The sequence below is a fragment of the Solea solea genome, chromosome 3 (assembly GCF_958295425.1).
Source record: "Solea solea chromosome 3, fSolSol10.1, whole genome shotgun sequence".
NCBI lineage: Eukaryota > Metazoa > Chordata > Actinopteri > Pleuronectiformes > Soleidae > Solea > Solea solea.
Window position 1 is genome coordinate 26,077,546 of NC_081136.1, and position 18,340 is coordinate 26,095,885.

Here is an 18,340-nt window from a genome sequence, read left to right on the forward strand (position 1 = left end):
TTATCGTGGATTGTAATTATAACGCAAGCTAAATATTTCACTTCCCTCCACGTTTCCCGCCGGACTGCTTATCTACAGGGACTTCCTGTTCCACCCACATTCTCGTGTCGCTTCCGGGTGGCCAGTCAAGACTCATCCAGCGAGTTGTCGTTCTCCCAACGCTGTAAACAAAAGTTAGTAAACGGTTCAGCTCCCACGACACATCCGACGAAAAGACATGCATATCAAGACAGGTAAGTTTGTACAACTTTTCTGATACACATGACCGAAACTCTTTACTTTCATTGGTGTTTTTTGTTGTCCCGCTACGATGTTAGCTACCTTGCTAGCGGTGTCGATAGCAGGCTGCTCGCCGCTTTGAATGGGGGTTACGAAACTTTGGCTTCGGCCAACGAGCTAGCTAGCATCGGAGTTCCTAATACGCGGCAAATAAAGCCGCTTCGTCGACGGTAGCTACTATCAGGACATGTTTTAACTATACTACATATAACACAATGACGACCATTAAAGTAGTCATGTTTAATTCGCTGCACAGTGACGCTGCTAATTAAAGTTTGCTAACTCCGGTACTGGCTGCTAGCTCCGCAGCTACAAACCGTAAGAATCCCGTGAAATGGCAGCAAAGTTACTCGTCAAATCCGAGACTGTGGCGGGTGTAAGATTAAAATCGGATAATTATCTTTATATGCTGAGGCGGGCCTGTTAACCTGGACAACTACCTCACCCGTTCATAGAAATGTGGTGCTAATGAGGAGCGGGACGCTGGTCAGGCCAACTGTACTCATGTAACATGTGAATTATGTCCCCGCTTCATCTTTAACACCCGACAAGACCACGGCCTCCCAAAGAATACGACAATTGTGTTTTTCGTGACATGACATTTTTGCTAGTAGACTGATACTTTTTATTGAGGCGACACTATATAAGGAAAGCATGCGATAACGTCGTTGAATAATGCGATGATGATATGACAGCATTACCGTTTTCCTGCTTTGGGTTCTCTTCTGACTGAAGACCAGGACGATGAAAACGTTGCTTAGTAGCAGGATTGTTGAAATAAATGCATTAAAATTCACAACGGTTTTGAATCCAGGTCAGTATAGTTCGAATCCAACTGCTGTAGTCTCTCATTGCAGTTGTTTGAATCCTCCTTATTTCTTTTTTTATGCCACGTTCTTTTTTATGTGTGTATGTATGTGTATATACATACACACACACACACACACACACATATACATATATATATATATATATATATATATATATATATATATATATATATATTATACTAGTAGAATGTGCCAATATATGTAGCATATTTTGGTAGGGTCGAACAATTAATTGAAATTATATTGAAATCACAATATGGTCTGCAATATTAAAGCCAAAATGTGTCAAAATATAATTTTAGATTAGGGCTGAAACAATGAATCAATTATTAATCATTTACTAAATTATCATTGACTATTTTGTTAATTGATTCATATGTTTAAGTGGTTTAAGGAATTAAAACAAGTTTTCTGATTTATTTGTTGTAGTTTCTTAAATGTGAATGTTTTCGGATTTCTTTGTTTTATATAACAAAGAAATAATTAAAACTGGATTGTTAGGATAGGATAAAACGAGACATTTGAGGGCAATGTCCTTTCCAGGTTTGAGTAACACTGATCAACATTTTCTAACATTTTATGGACCAAACAATTACTTGATCATTTGAGAAATTAATCAACAGATTACTTGATTATTAAAATAATCGTTAGTTGCAGTACTAAAACGGTATGATCTGTTTTGCATACAATTTAGATTATGTATTTCTTTGGTAAATAAAATAAGTCTTTACGTGTAAGAAAACAATAGTCTATTTATATTGTCAAATTCTGGTCAAACATACAAGACATTTAGCACACACAGACTACAGGTGCTGTAATTGGTGCTCTGGGAATTTTACTCTAACCGACCTGAATGCTTTCGCGTCTGTGCAGCTCAATACTCTTTAAGCTGTCTTAAGGAATTGCAGGTTTACATTTAGTTCTTTACTTAATACGTCTCTAAATTAAATCCTTAAATTAAAAGAGCTGAATCAGGTTCCGCACTTTTCAAATACATTCCAGATGCTATACATTGTGTTGTTTTTCTGTGGATCTCTTAATTTTCTTAAGACCATGAGCCTACTGTACAGTCTGAATTGAAAAATGAACTGTATTTTTAATGTTTTTATTAGAAAAAAAATACTAAATCTTAATGCCTTAAAGTAACCTTTGAATAAATGTAAATATAATAATTTAAATCCAACTGCAATGTCTTGTTGCAAGTGTCTAGCAAGTTCTCTGCCCACCAAGTAGTTAATGTATGAGGGTATGTAATTAAAAAATGTTAGGTTATCATATTGAGAAAACATTGTTAAAAAAAACAAAGCAGCATTTACTGCAGTTCAAGCAGTCTTTGAAAAAAAAAAATCACATTTCATATCCTGCACACGTACAATGGCAATAGGTGTTACCTAGACTTCAAAATGATGCCCATAAACTTCTTTTGAAAACAAAAATTTTCACTATTGTCATTGAGAAGCAGAGGAAAAAAAAACAATTATCTATCGTGTCTAATGTGTCAACTTTTAAAAACTGCAGATGTGTGACCAACATGTTATGCTTATTTCAGGTACATGGGAAGCCAGCAACACTGTGTGTGAGTCCGATAACCTGTGTGACCCAGCCGCCCTCGTTTCAGCCGCTAACTCAGAGCCCCACATTCGTAACCGCCGCCTATCCCCTGGCTCAGGAAATTGCGGAGGTGGTGGTGGTGGTTGCATCTCTGGAGGTGACCAACAGCCCCGACAGCTCTCACCCGAGGGTGTCCTGATTGGACCCAGTCACACGCACGGCTTCACCTTCCGCAGGGAAAAGGACCGCAAGGGTCAGCAGCACAAAGGGCGCAGCCTCCGTAGGGAGAGTCAGAAGGGAGTCAGCCGAGTTAGCGAGCGGCCACAGAAGGTTAACCAAAAAGAGAGGTGGGTGGAGGACAGTCTGTCACTGCTCAAACCCCCACCTGCCTTCCCTGTGCAGGACAGTCCTGCCAAGCTGCAGCCTGCTGTCAGCTACGCTTCCAAGGTGAAAGCAGGAGCAGCAGGTGGAGCGCTGGAGGAGGACCGCCCCCTCATCGGTGTACTGCTACAGAACCAGTGGGGTCTCAGTTTCATCAGTGAGACGAGGCCTGTCACAGAGGGCACCAGCCCTCACCCCACTGCCCTCCCACCACAGCCCACAGACGCTAAACAGTCACAAGACCCACAGATCCATACAGCAGCCACAGTCCAGGCTCCTCAAGAAACACCAGTTCCAGTCACTACCTCCATCACCCCAAACACGCGCCCAGAGGTGGAAGAGAGCAACGGAAAGCTGCTGCTGAGCTGTCGCCATCTAGTAGAAGCTTTGAACTATCACAATAGGGGTGAGTAGTAAGATAAGCTCTGAAGAATAGACTATGTACAAAAAATGGATGTCTGAAAAGTGGGATAAGGGGCAGCAGTTGGCCACAAGGGAACAACTCCAATGTTTGAACGGAAGTCCAATGTAAAATGAGCTTACTACTCATTTGACATGATTTATAATGTCAGTAAACATTTTCCTGAGGAGTGAATGGCCTCAATCACTAGTTTGATTTAAAACCGGCATGTCCACAGTCCAGCACATGGACCAATCATGGCCCTCAGTAAGATTTTGTATGGCTTTTGTTTTATAATGTATTATTTATGGCCAGGGAGGCACTTTAACAAAGGAGTTGCGCTTTGTAACCAGTGTCCTGGGTTCGAAACCCACCTGTAGCGGTCATATTTTTTTTCTTTTTCTATAATTTGTCACTCCTGTGTGGTTCCATTGCCATTTAACAATGGTAGTTGTGACAATGAAAATGTATTTGAATTAAACAGTGCATTTGTATGTAAAGTCACTGTTAAAAAAAGGTCTGAAGTGACCATTGGCCCCCAGACAGCTTCACATTATTTAATCTGGCCCTTTTTTGAGAACCTGATTTAAAAGAACATGTCAGTTTTGTGAATAATTCTTCTCATTAAGTGGAAAAAGGATATCACATGACATATGAGTTAAACTCCAGTGTGATTGAGAGTTGTATTGTCCACCTGGTTGCAGCTAACACCTGTGAATTTTTGACATAGCAGTGGTTGAATCAGAAAAGTTGAGGCTTCACAGTGGGAGTTCATTTTTTTATATATATAGTCTATGCTGTGACTTTTTAGTTTGATAATTGTCTCTACTAATAATTCTTATTTTTGTTCCTCCTCAGAATGGAATTCTACCTGTAACAGACAGAAAAAAGGTGAGTTGATATGAAGAGTTAATTTTTAGGTGATGATGGGCTGCTGCTCAGCCCCAAACGTGAGCATGTTTGAGTCATTGAAGACTGCCACAGTGGGGATTTGTGTTGTAATGGGCTTTAACTCTTTAAAAACACCTCAACATGCCACTGCAGTGTTGTGACTGTGCCTATTTTGCAAACTCCTTAGTCATATTTATCACAGACATTGTTTCACAGAACTCTGGTCCATGAAAACGTCAGCTAGGTGGGGGTCTCAATTAAAAGTGGTACCTGCTGTGGTCATTTACACTTCTTGATTGTAAAAAAAACAAAATGTGTCAACAAGCTTTTCAGACTGCTGCTCATGTGGACATTCTCTGTAAACCCTTAAGATGGCAGTGCATTAAAATCCCAGTAGATCAGCAGGTTTTTTTCCCCCTGCTCTGATTCTGTGTTTGAACTTAAGCAGCTTGTCTTGATCACGCCTAAAGGCATCAAGTTGCTGCCACGCATTTGGCTTATTAGTAGGGGTGTGATGAGGTTAATATATGATGAGATGTCTCATCTAGTGAAAACCTGTTTCACAAGAGTCATTAAAAAGATTTTTTTTGCCTTATCTATTGATTCACACTCCAGGCCATTAGGTGGTGGCACTACAAGTTACTGTAAATACACACAAATGTATAACTTTTCCATCTTGAAATCTAGTCTGACTTGAAGGAAATGTATCCTGTCACAATTTTAAAAATGTTACATGTTTTTAAGTATTTTCAAGTTATATTGTCATTGTTTCTAGTTAAAACTTGTCTCCATCGTGACCCCGATCTTGTCTTACCAAACCACTACCAATCTGATATTTGTGGTAATGAGCAGTGGAACATGTGTACCTTTTTATAGAAAGTGAACAGCAACGCACAAGTCCTGATTGAGTTGAAATTAATTGTAATATTTTCCTTTATGTTTGGTTGTTTTCCAGATCCAAAAAGGATCGTCTGGTACAAGGACACCCAGGAGCACCCAGCCTAGCAGCGCCAGAAACCCAAAGCCAACACACAACACACGCCTACATGCACACGAAAACATAAAAAGACGGACAACGTTTGAGTCCCATTGTCACACACTGCACTCAGGATGATGTCTTCACACGAAACCACACTGAGACACTTTGGACTAACTCCTCTGAGATCTTGCAACATTGGACTTTTTTTAATGCCTTACAGAGCCTGCCTTAATTAATCCGATGTTTTCATTGCTATCTTAGCTTATATGTTTAGAGCTGGTCCTTTTTTTTTCTTCCTTTTTTTTCTAAATCTCTGAGGCTATAACTTAATCCCCCCCCCCCCCCAAAGCTGCAGTTTTATCAAAATATGGTCCTTTTGTAAAGCAAGTGGTCAATCAAGCACTTTGTTAAAAATCTGTTGTGACCAATTTCTGTGGCAGAAACCCTCATGAGAGTAATTTATCCCTGTTAATGATGAACGGAATGTCTTGTACCTGCTTGAGTTTTATGGTTTATGTATGCAGAGGACTTCTGTAGCCATGTCTTCAGTTTACAGAAGGGTGTAGTCAATGGCACAGTAGATTTCACCCTTTATCCCATCAGATCTTAATGCTGTGTTCCTTTTGTTTTTATTTCATTCCCTAATCGGGTGAATGTTACTCATGAAATAAGATATGTCACCGTGTCCAGTATGTTGATTTTTTTTTTGAAAAGAAAATTTATTGAAGAAGAAAATTTACACTGGAGAATGAGGAAATGTAAGTGAACGGTATTGCTCAATAAAAATGAATAAAATTGTCCATCATCCTTTTATTTGAATGTGTGAAATCTTAATTGCGTCTGTACAGGCTGAAAGTCAAAAATAGTTTCTGTTCATGTTTCTTAAACGGTGTTTAGCAAAGGTGAGTAAACATAATCTCAGAATATGCTCTTCAGTTTCAGCTTGGCCCCTCACCCCTAAAGGAAGCTTGTAAAATTAATGTAAACAAGACTCCCACAATAAACCTCCAGTACTGTTAATCTTGCAGGACTTATGACTATACCAAATCAAATATCTGGTTATGAAAAGGCCAAATGCAGCACAGTTGAGGGGTCCTTTTTTTCTTCTAGCTCGAAGCCATTATGTCAGTCTCGCCACGTCACCTCCACTTCATCAGTTCTGAACCTACAACAGGAAAAAGGATGATGACACAGAAAGACGAGAAAAACCTCATCTTTGAAATGTTATAGTGTGTTTAGTATGTATGTAGTAGTATAGTATGTCGTCCAAAACCACCCAAAAAGTCAAAGTATAGTATGTCGTCCAAAATCATTGAAAGAGGTCATAGTACAGTATGTCGTCCAAAACCACCCAAAAAGTCGTAGTATAGTATGTCATCCAAAACCACCCAAAAAAGTCATAGTATAGTATGTCGTCCAAAATCATTGAAAGAGGTCATAGTACAGTATGTTGTCCAAAATCATTGAAAAAGGTCATAGTATAGTATGTCGTCCAAAATCACTCAAAAAGTCATAGTATAGTATGTCGTCCAAAATCACTCAACAAAGTCATAGTATAGTATGTCGTCCAAAATCATTGAAAAAGGTCATAGTATAGTATGTCGTCCAAAATCACTCAAAAAGTCATAGTATAGTATGTCGTCCAAGATCACACAAAAAAGTCATAGTATAGTATGTCGTCCAAAATCATTGAAAAAGGTCATAGTATAGTATGTCGTCCAAAATCACTCAAAAAGTCATAGTATAGTATGTCGTCCAAAATCACTCAAAAAGTCATAGTATAGTATGTCGTCCAAAATTACACCAAAAAAGTCATAGTATAGTATGTCGTCCAAAATCATTGAAAAAGGTCATACTATAGTATGTCGTCCAAAATCACTCAAAAAGTCATAGTATAGTATGTTGTCCAAAATCACTAAAAAAGTCATAGTATAGTATGTCGTCCAAAATCATTGAAAAAGGTCATAGTATAGTATGTCGTCCAAAATCACTCAAAAAGTCATAGTATAGTATGTCGTCCAAAACCACCCAAAAAAGTCATAGTATAGTATGTCGTCCAAAATCACTCAAAAAGTCATAGTATAGTATGTCGTCCAAAACCACCCAAAAAAGTCATAGTATAGTATGTCGTCTAAAATCATTGAAAAAAGTCATAGTACAGTATGTCGTCCAAAATCATTGAAAAAGGTCATAGTATAGTATGTCGTCCAAAATCACTCAAAAAGTCATAGTATAGTATGTCGTCCAAAACCACCCAAAAAAGTCATAGTATAGTATGTCGTCCAAAATTACACCAAAAAAGTCATAGTATAGTATGTCGTCCAAAACCACCCAAAAAAGTCATAGTATAGTATGTCGTCCAAAATCACTCAAAAAGTCATAGTATAGTATGTCGTCCAAAATCATTGAAAAAGGTCATAGTATAGTATGTCGTCCAAAATCACTCAAAAAGTCATAGTATAGTATGTCGTCCAAAATCATTGAAAAAGGTCATAGTATAGTATGTCGTCCAAAATCACTCAAAAAGTCATAGTATAGTATGTCGTCCAAAATCACCCAAAAAAGTCATAGTATAGTATGTCGTCTAAAATCATTGAAAAAAGTCATAGTACAGTATGTCGTCCAAAATCATTGAAAAAGGTCATAGTATAGTATGTCGTCCAAAATCACTCAAAAAGTCATAGTATAGTATGTCGTCCAAAATCATTGAAAAAGGTCATAGTATAGTATGTCGTCCAAAATCACTCAAAAAGTCATAGTATAGTATGTCGTCCAAAATCACCCAAAAAAGTCATAGTATAGTATGTCGTCTAAAATCATTGAAAAAATCATAGTACAGTATGTCGTCCAAAATCATTCAAAAAGTCATAGTATAGTATGTCTTCCAAAACCACCCAAAAAAGTCATAGTATAGTATGTCGTCCAAAACCACCCAAAAAAAGTCATAGTATAGTATGTCGTCCAAAATCACTCAAAAAAGTCATAGTATAGTATGTCGTCCAAAATCATTGAAAAAGGTCATAGTATAGTATGTCGTCCAAAATTACACAAAAAAAGTCATAGTATAGTATGTCGTCCGAAATCATTGAAAAAGGTCATAGTATAGTATGTTGTCCAAGATCACACAAAAAAGTCATAGTATAGTATGTCGTCCAAAATCATTGAAAAAGGTCATAGTATAGTATGTCGTCCAAAATCACTCAAAAAGTCATAGTATAGTATGTCGTCCAAAATCACTCAAAAAGTCATAGTATAGTATGTCGTCAAAAACCACCCAAAAAAGTCATAGTATAGTATGTCGTCCAAGATCACCCAAAAAAGTCATAGTATAGTATGTCGTCCAAAATCACTCAAAAAGTCATAGTATAGTATGTCGTCCAAAATTACACCAAAAAAGTCATAGTATAGTATGTCGTCCAAAATCATTGACAAAGGTCATAGTATAGTATGTCGTCCAAAATTACACCAAAAAAGTCATAGTATAGTATGTCGTCCAAAACCCCCCAAAAAAGTCATAGTATAGTATGTCGTCCAAAACCACCCAAAAAAGTCATAGTATAGTATGTCGTCTAAAATCATTGAAAAAAGTCATAGTATAGTATGTCGTCCAAAATTACACCAAAAAAGTCATAGTATAGTATGTCGTCCAAAATCATTGACAAAGGTCATAGTATAGTATGTCGTCCAAAATTACACCAAAAAAGTCATAGTATAGTATGTCGTCCAAAATCATTGAAAAAGGTCATAGTATGTCGTCCAAAATCACTCAAAAAGTCATAGTATAGTATGTCGTCCAAAATCATTGAAAAAGGTCATAGTATAGTATGTCGTCCAAAATCACTCAAAAAGTCATAGTATAGTATGTCGTCCAAAACCACCCAAAAAAGTCATAGTATAGTATGTCGTCCAAAACCACCCAAAAAAGTCATAGTATAGTATGTCGTCCAAAACCACCAAAAAAGTCATAGTATAGTATGTCATCCAAAACCACCCAAAAAAGTCATAGTATAGTATGTCGTCCAAAATCATTGAAAGAGGTCATAGTACAGTATGTCGTCCAAAATCACTCAAAAAGTCATAGTATAGTATGTCGTCCAAAATCACTCAAAAAGTCATAGTATAGTATGTCGTCCAAAATTACACCAAAAAAGTCATAGTATAGTATGTCGTCCAAAATCACTCAAAAAGACATAGTATAGTATGTCGTCCAAAATCACTCAAAAAGTCATAGTATAGTATGTCGTCCAAAACCACCCAAAAAGGTCATAGTATAGTATGTCGTCCAAAATCACTCAAAAAGTCATAGTATAGTATGTCGTCCAAAATCACCCAAAAAAGTCATAGTATAGTATGTCGTCTAAAATCATTGAAAAAAGTCATAGTACAGTATGTCGTCCAAAATCATTGAAAAAGGTCATAATATAGTATGTCGTCCAAAATCACTCAAAAAGTCATAGTATAGTATGTCTTCCAAAACCACCCAAAAAAGTCATAGTATAGTATGTCGTCCAAAACCACCCAAAAAAGTCATAGTATAGTATGTCGTCCAAAATCACTCAACAAAGTCATAGTATAGTATGTCGTCCAAGATCACACAAAAGTCATAGTATAGTATGTCGTCCAAAATCACTCAAAAAAGTCATAGTATAGTATGTCGTCCAAAATCATTGAAAAAGGTCATAGTATAGTATGTCGTACAAAATTACACCAAAAAAGTCATAGTATAGTATGTCGTCCGAAATCATTGAAAAAGGTCATAGTATAGTATGTCGTCCAAGATCACTCTAAAAGTCATAGTATAGTATGTCGTCCAAAATCACTCAAAAAAGTCATAGTATAGTATGTCGTCCAAAATTACACCAAAAAAGTCATAGTATAGTATGTCGTCCGAAATCATTGAAAAAGGTCATAGTATAGTATGTCGTCCAAAATCATTGAAAAAGGTCATAGTATAGTATGTTGTCCAAGATCACTCAAAAAGTCATAGTATAGTATGTCGTCCAAAATCACTCAAAAAAGTCATAGTATAGTATGTCGTCCAAAATTACACCAAAAAAGTCATAGTATAGTATGTCGTCCAAGATCACACAAAAAAGTCATAGTATAGCATGTCGTCCAAAATCATTGAAAAAGGTCATAGTATAGTATGGCGTCCAAAATCATTGAAAAAGGTCATTGTATAGTATGTCGTCCAAAATCACTCAAAAAAGTCATAGCATAGTATGTCGTCCAAAACCACACAGAAAAGTCATAGTATAGTATGTCGTCTAAAATCACTCAACAAAGTCATAGTATAGTATGTCGTCCAAAATCATTGAAAAAGGTCATTGTATAGTATGTCGTCCAAAATCATTGAAAAAGGTCATAGTATAGTATGTCGTCCAAAATCACTCAAAAAAGTCATAGTATAGTATGTCGTCCAAAATCATTGAAAAAGGTCATAGTATAGTACGTCATCCAAGATCACACAAAAAAGTCATAGTATAGTATGTCGTCTAAAATCACTCAACAAAGTCATAGTATAGTATGTCGTCCAAAATCATTGAAAAAGGTCATTGTATAGTATGTCGTCCAAAATCATTGAAAAAGGTCATAGTATAGTATGTCGTCCAAAATCACTCAAAAAAGTCATAGTATAGTATGTCGTCCAAAATCATTGAAAAAGGTCATAGTATAGTATGTCATCCAAAATCACTCAAAAAAGTCATAGTATAGTACGTCATCCAAGATCACACAAAAAAGTCATAGTATAGTATGTCGTCCAAAATCATTGAAAAAGGTCATTGTATAGTATGTCGTCCAAAATCATTGAAAAAGGTCATAGTATAGTATGTCGTCCAAAATCACTCAAAAAAGTCATAGTATAGTACGTCGTCAAAAATCATTGAAAAAGGTCATAGTATAGTATGTCGCCCAAAATCATTTAAAAAGGTCATAGTACAGTATGTCGTCCAAAACCACCCAAAAAAGTCATAGTATAGTATGTCGTCCAAAACCACCCAAAAAAGTCATAGTATATAGTATGTCGTCCAAAATCACTCAAAAAAGTCATAGTATATAGTATGTCGTCCAAAATCATTGAAAAAAGTCATAGTATAGTATGTCATCCAAAATCACTTAAAAAAAAGTCATAGTATAGTATGTCATCCAAAATGACACCAAAAAAGTCATATTATCTTATGTCGTCTAAAATTATACCAAAAAGATACAGTATAGTATGTTGTCCAAAAAAGCCATACTGTAGTATAGTATGTCATCCAAAATCACTCAAAAAAGTCCTAGTATAGTATGACGCCCGAAATCACTCAAAAACGTCATAATAGTATGTCAGATATGACCTGTTTGTCACTTACTATACTATATTTCCATGCCTTGCTGTAGTGTTTGTGAAAAAAAACCCACAATAAAATGGGATCAACCTTTGTGTTATCCATGATTCCTCCAGTTGTGTCACCTGACCAGATCTGAACATCTCCCAACCAGCTTGAGCAATCATGGCACCATTGTCTATACAGAAACTGAGGGACAAAGTGAACTAAGTATTATCTGGCCTGCATTTATATCACAATGTTTCCAAGAGTCTGAAATCTGCAGGAATTTACCTGCGATTGAGTATACAATGTGACACAAAAAAAACCTTTGTACCTGTGTGTGCATTTACACCAACCACACAAAAATGTTACTGCAGGGTCATTGTGTTATTCTGATCTACCAAATTTGTGAGACAAGCATATACAGTTGTGCTCATAAGTTTACATACTGGGTAAAGTGAAGCCACACATATATATATATATATATATATATATATACATATACATACATACATGGGCCACACGGTGGTGTAGTGGTTAGCACCCGGGTTCGAGCCCCGGTTGGAACAAGGGCCTTTCTGCATGGAGTTTGAATGTTCTCCCCGTGTGTGCGTGGGTTCTCTCCGGGTTCTCCGGCTTCCTCCCACAGTCCAAAAACATGCAATGTGGGGATTAGGTAAATTGGACACTCTAAATTGACCATAGGAGTGAGTGTGAGAGTGAATGGTTGTTTGTCTCTATCTGTGTGACCCTGCGATGGACTGGCGAACTGTCCAGGGTGTACCCCCCCTATCGCCCGATGTAGCTGAGATTGGCACAGCACCCCCGCGACCCTCTGGCAGAGGATAAAGCGGTAGATGATGACTGACTGACTGATACATATACATATACATATATATATATATACACACACACACATATATATGTATATATATACATATATACACATATATATACAGTATATATATATATATATATATATGTATATACACACACATATATATACACACATATATATACAGTATATATATATGTATATACACACACACATATACATATATATATATATATATATATATATATATATATATGCATAATATATAACACACAGCCAAGGAAACAATCAATTGGCTTAAGAGAAAGTAAATCAATCTGTTAGAATGGCCCAGTCAATCACCACACTTGAATCCGATTGAAAACCTCTGGAAAGAATTGAAGATCAGAGTTTATAGAAGATGCCCCCGGAACCTTCAAGATTTGAAGAATGGGCAAAAATCACAACTGATCATTGTGTGCAACTAGTTTCTCCATACAGGAGGCGTCTTGAAGCTGTCATTACCAACAAAGGCTTTACTACTAAGTATTAAATACATTTCAGCAAGTGAATTCAATACTTTCTCCCTGTGTCATTTCACTTTATTACACACAACTTCATTTATGGACTAATTTGTTTTGATATATTTGTATGTGTGGATTATTTGGGTTGTTATTGACATCTTGTGAAAATGTCATGCAAAGCCAATAGTGATAGCCCCATCAGCCCCACCCCATTTACTCAGAAAAATGTTGACGCGTTCAATTCTTTTATTTCCTCCGCTGTACATATACATACGTGTATGTATACATATATATATATATATACCCTAACCCTAACCCTAGTATAGTATTAAAATAACTATTGTGAGTTCTTTTTTTAAAATCATAATGACAACAGAAACTAGCTAAATGACCCTGATCAAATGTTAACATACCCTGGAGGTTTTGGCCCGGATTCAAACAAAAGTCAGTGAGTTTCTAGTCTCCGAACAGACCCCTGCATGTTTTCATCCAAAGCAAAATAATTATCAAAGGATCTGCATGTGAAGGTAGTTGAACTTTATAAAACAGGAAAATTACTAGAGCTGCAACTAACAATTATTTTCATAATCGATTAATCTGTCGATTATTTTCTCGATTCATCGATTTATCGTTTGGTCCATAAAATATCAGAAAACCTTAAAAAATGTTGAGCGTTGTTCGTCAAACCTGGAAATGATGATGTTCTCAAATGTCTTGTTTTGTCTACAAACCAAAACCAATGATTTATTTGTTATCCAGAGCAAAGAAAAGAAGGAAATACTCACATTTAAGAAGCTTAAACAATCAGAAATCTTGTTTTAATCATGGAAAAAAGCTTTGAACCGATGAATCGATTATCAAAATAGTTGTCGATTAATTTAGTAATCGATTAATTGTTTCAGAACTAAAAATGACATAAAAAGATATCCAAGGAATTGAGAATGCCAATCAGCACAATAAGGAGGCACTTGAAAAAAATTGGGCTGCAGAAGCCAAGAGAGCTCAACAATTTACAGGAACTAGAGGCTTTTTGCCAAGAAGAATGGGCAGCTTTACCATCTGAGAAAATAATCCATCACTACCACAAAAGACTTCAAGCTGTCATTGATGTTAAAGGGGTCAATCCATGGTATTAAGAACTAGGGTATGTACACTTTGATCAGGGTCATTTGGGAAGTTTGTGGTGTTGTCATTATGATTTAAAAAGAGCAATAATTTAGCTTCACCCAACCACTAACCATGAGTGAAAGAAACATTTTTGCATTGTCATCCATATTCTCTGAAAATCACAAATTCTGATAGGGTACAAGTGTAACTTGTATGAGAATACTTCAGTCCAGTAATATACAGCCCGGCTGAATCAAACTCTTGACATAAATATTTTTACCGTTCATCTGTGGCAAACAGCTTGGCTCCTCTCTCCTTACACATCACCTCCATCATCTCCTGTAGCCTCAGGTTACCTGCAGCAAAATTAACAACACATCTCAATTCAATACAAACTGATATTCTACACAACAGTGTTTCCGAAACCTTCCACAAAGGGACCCACTTTTTACAGATGGTTAACTATCACGATCCAAATCGCAATATACATCATATCACTGTACTCTATTGCAATTTTGCCCATGTGACAGAAACTCACCCCTTTTTTCCTAGAAATTGGAACATTTTGCTCTTGATATTACTACATGATTGGGATATTTCACAAGTACAATTTACTGGGCATGATAACAAACTCAACACAGGCAGAATCACAAACAAATGAGATTGAAATACACATTTGAACAGACATTACATTCCTGTGTTACTCACAGCCAACACCCCCAACGATGAGGACCTCCTGGGAGCCGCAGTGAGCCATCGCCCTCTCTGTGATCTCGACCAGCATGGAGAATAATGTCTCCTACAGGGAAAACAGACACAATTTAATATCATGATTACAGCTGCAACCATTATTCATCAATACAAAGTCAATCTATGGCTATACTCAGAATGTAATGTAGTTTTAATTTCATTTTCAAATATAAGAACTTGGTCCTTTTCTAAAAAACAATAAAACAGGTAAAACTTCAGGTACTGATGAAATGAGAGGTGAAACAGCAGGTTCATCATATTTAAGACCAAATAAGATAAAACAACCTTTGACAAGATTTAGGATCTTGAAACTCACAAATAGGTGCTACAAAGTCATACAACTGTTTTTATAGCAACAAAGGTCACCATATATAAAAACAGCCTATTTGATCCTTCTCACCTGAAGTGAGAAACACAGGTCCTCTGCTGTACACTGACCAGAGCTCAGCATCTTATGAGCAGCCTCCTATAAAAGAAAGAGTTTAAAAATGTGACTCATTAACATTAACCCTGAGGGAACATATAGGTAAGTATTAAAGTATAAGATTATATACTTATTAAGTAACATGAATTTCTACTCACCTCAATGTAGGATAAGATCCCAGAAAATGAGACATCCATTCCTTTAACTGTATATGGCAACTCCACATACTGACTCCCTCTAAGGACACGGACAGAAGCAAAGTGAATATCTGTGAAGCTGTTAAGTGTCCAACAGCTGCAGATCGTATATAAATGTATTTTGTACACCATCACTCACTTCTTGGCCATCTGCTCTATGTTGTAACCTGGACTGGGGTCATTAGAAATCTGAGGTGAGAAACAGTTGGGCATAGAAATGTTATACATCTTTTATAAATACAGACAAAAAGAAGATCAAAATAGCACAAACCTTTATAACTCTGGCAAACCTATCCAAACAGTTCCCAACTGCAATGTCAATGGTCTCCCCAAATATTCTATACCGTCGCTCCGAGTATGCAATAACCTGCACAGGAAGAAACCAATTACTAAATTAAAAAAATGTACGTGTGTTGCGTCATTACAAAACAGCAGTTAGTCCAATTGAATGAGACCTTCATAACGCGGAAACAAACCTGTGTGTTCCCCCCACTAACATACAGCACAGTGGGGTTGTTGGCTTTGGTGATGAGTCGACCCATCTCTATATGTCCGATACAGTGGTTCACACCAAGGAGCGGCTTTCCCCAAAGCTGTGCAACTGTACGAGCCACCAGAGCCGTCGTTACTAAGGGGGCACCCATACCAGGACCTGAAGAAGAAGAAGAACAAGTGAAAGGGTTTCCATACTGGGGTGCAAAAGTCATGCAGTTTGTGTTTCGGAAAGAATGTAATATAAGCCTGTCAGTTCAAATTAAGTTTTCTCAACCTGACATCAGTAGAGAGTCTTTGTGTACTATGATAAACTGAAGCTCTTTAGAGGAGTTTTTAAAGTTCAAACTGAACCCACGTAAAGAGCAGCATTACCATTTTAAAAACAAATGTCTTTCACTCTAAGTACAGTGTGGTATGTTTGGCAAGGAGGAATAATTAAACATACCAGAGCAGGCTGAAAATCGACATACATTCCTAAAACTGGATTTGAAGTAATAAGCAGTTTAGAATGACACAAGGCAAGGTCTCCCTTGCCTTGTTTATTGCTACAGACTTTGTTAGGTTCATCTGACTGTTGATAATCTTTAACTAAGAAAGAAAGCACTATTAGAGCAGTTAAGTCATATGTATAGTATGTGCAATGGGCAATACTTAAAAAGTATGTTTTTGGGGGGAGGGGTATTATTTACTGATTATTATAATTTAATTTATAGTGTATATTTATTATTATTAATATTATTATTATTATTGTTGTTGTTGTTGTATCACTGTTTATTAGATTGTTCTCCCTCTCCATTTGACTAGTCATTTTTAATTTTATTAATTATTAATTGTTGTATTAGCTGCATGTATTCTACTTTACTCAAAGAATATCATTTGTTTAAGAGAATAATATAGAATGGCACTCTAATTTAACACAATAATTTAAATTTGTAAAACATGTAAGGAGACAAAAGGATCCCTCATTCTATCAAATGTCCTGGAACATTTAAATTAAACATGAACACACAGGATCTTACACTACCTTTGGTGTAAGCCACACAATCAATGTCTGCAGGCTTTAGCCCAGCTTGATCCAGAGCCTCCTTCAGGACAGTCAGTATGACAGCACGGTGATGCCTGGCTGTGTCGCTCGGCATGAATCCTGGTGGGTAAAAAAAAAACCTTTCCCCGTCACCTTCACTGTACACATGACTTTAACTGTGTAGCATTGGAGAAGGGGAGATAGGACAAAAATGTGACTCACCTTGACCTGGGGGAGTGATGTAAGTTCGTCGAGGATTGGAAAGAACTTCACCATCTCTAATGATTCCTATACCAATCTTATTGGCACTGCCTTCAAACCCAATTACTACAGTCATTGCAGCTGGAAAACAGTCAACAGAATAGAGATGAAACTGCAGAAAACAACAAAGTTTTCTCATTAATGACTGAGTATCTTAAGAAAGTACACGTCTGATGTATAAATAGATATGAAGATAGGTATGATTCAAATTTCTAAATTCTAAATTTGCATCTCAGCAGCATTTGCTGGCTTGACTGGATACTGGTGTCACTTTTTATATGTATTGTGTTGTGTTCACTGTTCCCCCAGATTAACTGTAGAGTAAAACTGCAGGTCATTACAATACATTCAGTGTATTCAGAACACACAGCTAAAACTTACACAATATGATTTAACAAAATTATACATCCTCCCTGCATGAAGATTACAATTTTTTTGAAAGTTATATTTTTGAGTGTGTTAAAGTTATTGTACAACTTTGGCTGCAACATTGCAATGTTTGTTGAACACTTGTCATGTTGACAGCTTTAACTTGTCAAGCCTTAAAATTTCCGAAATCACAGTATCACTCAGTATCTAATATCATGTATATTTATTTACCTTACAATCACTATTTCATTGTAAACAATAACAAAACAATAAAACCAAAATATAGATGAATGTACTCAAATGAAGTGTTCATCTTGACGTGTAGAACTAACGTGTTAATAGCATATTATGTTAATTAGCTCAGTGGGAGCAGGAGATAACTCACATCAACCACTCTGTAAGGCTGTGTTGCTGCTATGCTAGCAATGTTAACATGCAGTCTAACTACAAATTAGACAATACAAACGCTGCTGCGAGTAACAAGACAATTATACCTCGCTTTTCAGTTTCCCACGGTAATACGCATTAGTCGCAATTCGAGTCGGTTAATCTATGAAACCACTTGTTTTACCAACAGAGTTAATTACAGCAACCCAAATGTTCTAAATAAGTCTCGGAGGACCCCAACATTGCTGTACAGTGCGCCTCACTTAAAACAGAATTTATCTCCCCGCAGCAGCATGTGAGCATGATAAAATCTTGCAATTAAATGCGTTCTACTGTTGTATCTGATGTCATTCTCACTTTCTTATG

The 18,340-nt window shown here is 36.6% G+C and overlaps 2 protein-coding genes across 2 annotated transcripts; one reads left to right on the forward strand and one right to left on the reverse strand.

Annotated features, from left to right (window-relative positions):
- Positions 1–79: 79 nt before the first annotated feature.
- On the forward strand, positions 80–6,124 carry si:ch211-214j24.10 (uncharacterized protein LOC558894 homolog). The gene is made up of 4 exons (XM_058625722.1): positions 80–233; positions 2,659–3,447; positions 4,300–4,332; positions 5,288–6,124. Exons 1-4 carry the CDS (start codon positions 218–220, stop codon positions 5,335–5,337), a joined length of 888 nt encoding a protein of 295 aa, XP_058481705.1. The 5' UTR covers positions 80–217; the 3' UTR covers positions 5,338–6,124.
- On the reverse strand, positions 6,107–18,229 carry osgep (O-sialoglycoprotein endopeptidase). Its single transcript, XM_058625721.1, has 12 exons — positions 18,082–18,229; positions 17,180–17,299; positions 16,958–17,077; positions 15,915–16,090; positions 15,710–15,805; positions 15,578–15,627; positions 15,400–15,478; positions 15,218–15,283; positions 14,776–14,866; positions 14,348–14,423; positions 11,731–11,829; positions 6,107–6,476 (listed from the first exon to the last, which is right to left on the reverse strand). Exons 2-12 carry the CDS (start codon positions 17,292–17,294, stop codon positions 6,437–6,439), a joined length of 1,008 nt encoding a protein of 335 aa, XP_058481704.1. The 5' UTR covers positions 17,295–17,299; positions 18,082–18,229; the 3' UTR covers positions 6,107–6,436.
- Positions 18,230–18,340: the final 111 nt, after the last annotated feature.

Coding starts and splice junctions, on each gene's coding strand:
- osgep (XM_058625721.1), bottom strand. CDS start 17,294: ATGACTGTAGTAATTGGGTTTGAAGGCAGTGCCAATAAGATTGGTATA. Junction 15,806..15,914: donor TTAGTGGGGGGAACACACAG/GTTTGTTTCCGC, acceptor CTTCCTGTGCAG/GTTATTGCATACTCGGAGCG. Junction 6,477..11,730: donor GAATCATGGATAACACAAAG/GTTGATCCCATT, acceptor TTCCTGTTGTAG/GTTCAGAACTGATGAAGTGG.
- si:ch211-214j24.10 (XM_058625722.1), top strand. Junction 3,448..4,299: donor TTTGAACTATCACAATAGGG/GTGAGTAGTAAG, acceptor GTTCCTCCTCAG/AATGGAATTCTACCTGTAAC. Junction 4,333..5,287: donor CTGTAACAGACAGAAAAAAG/GTGAGTTGATAT, acceptor GTTGTTTTCCAG/ATCCAAAAAGGATCGTCTGG.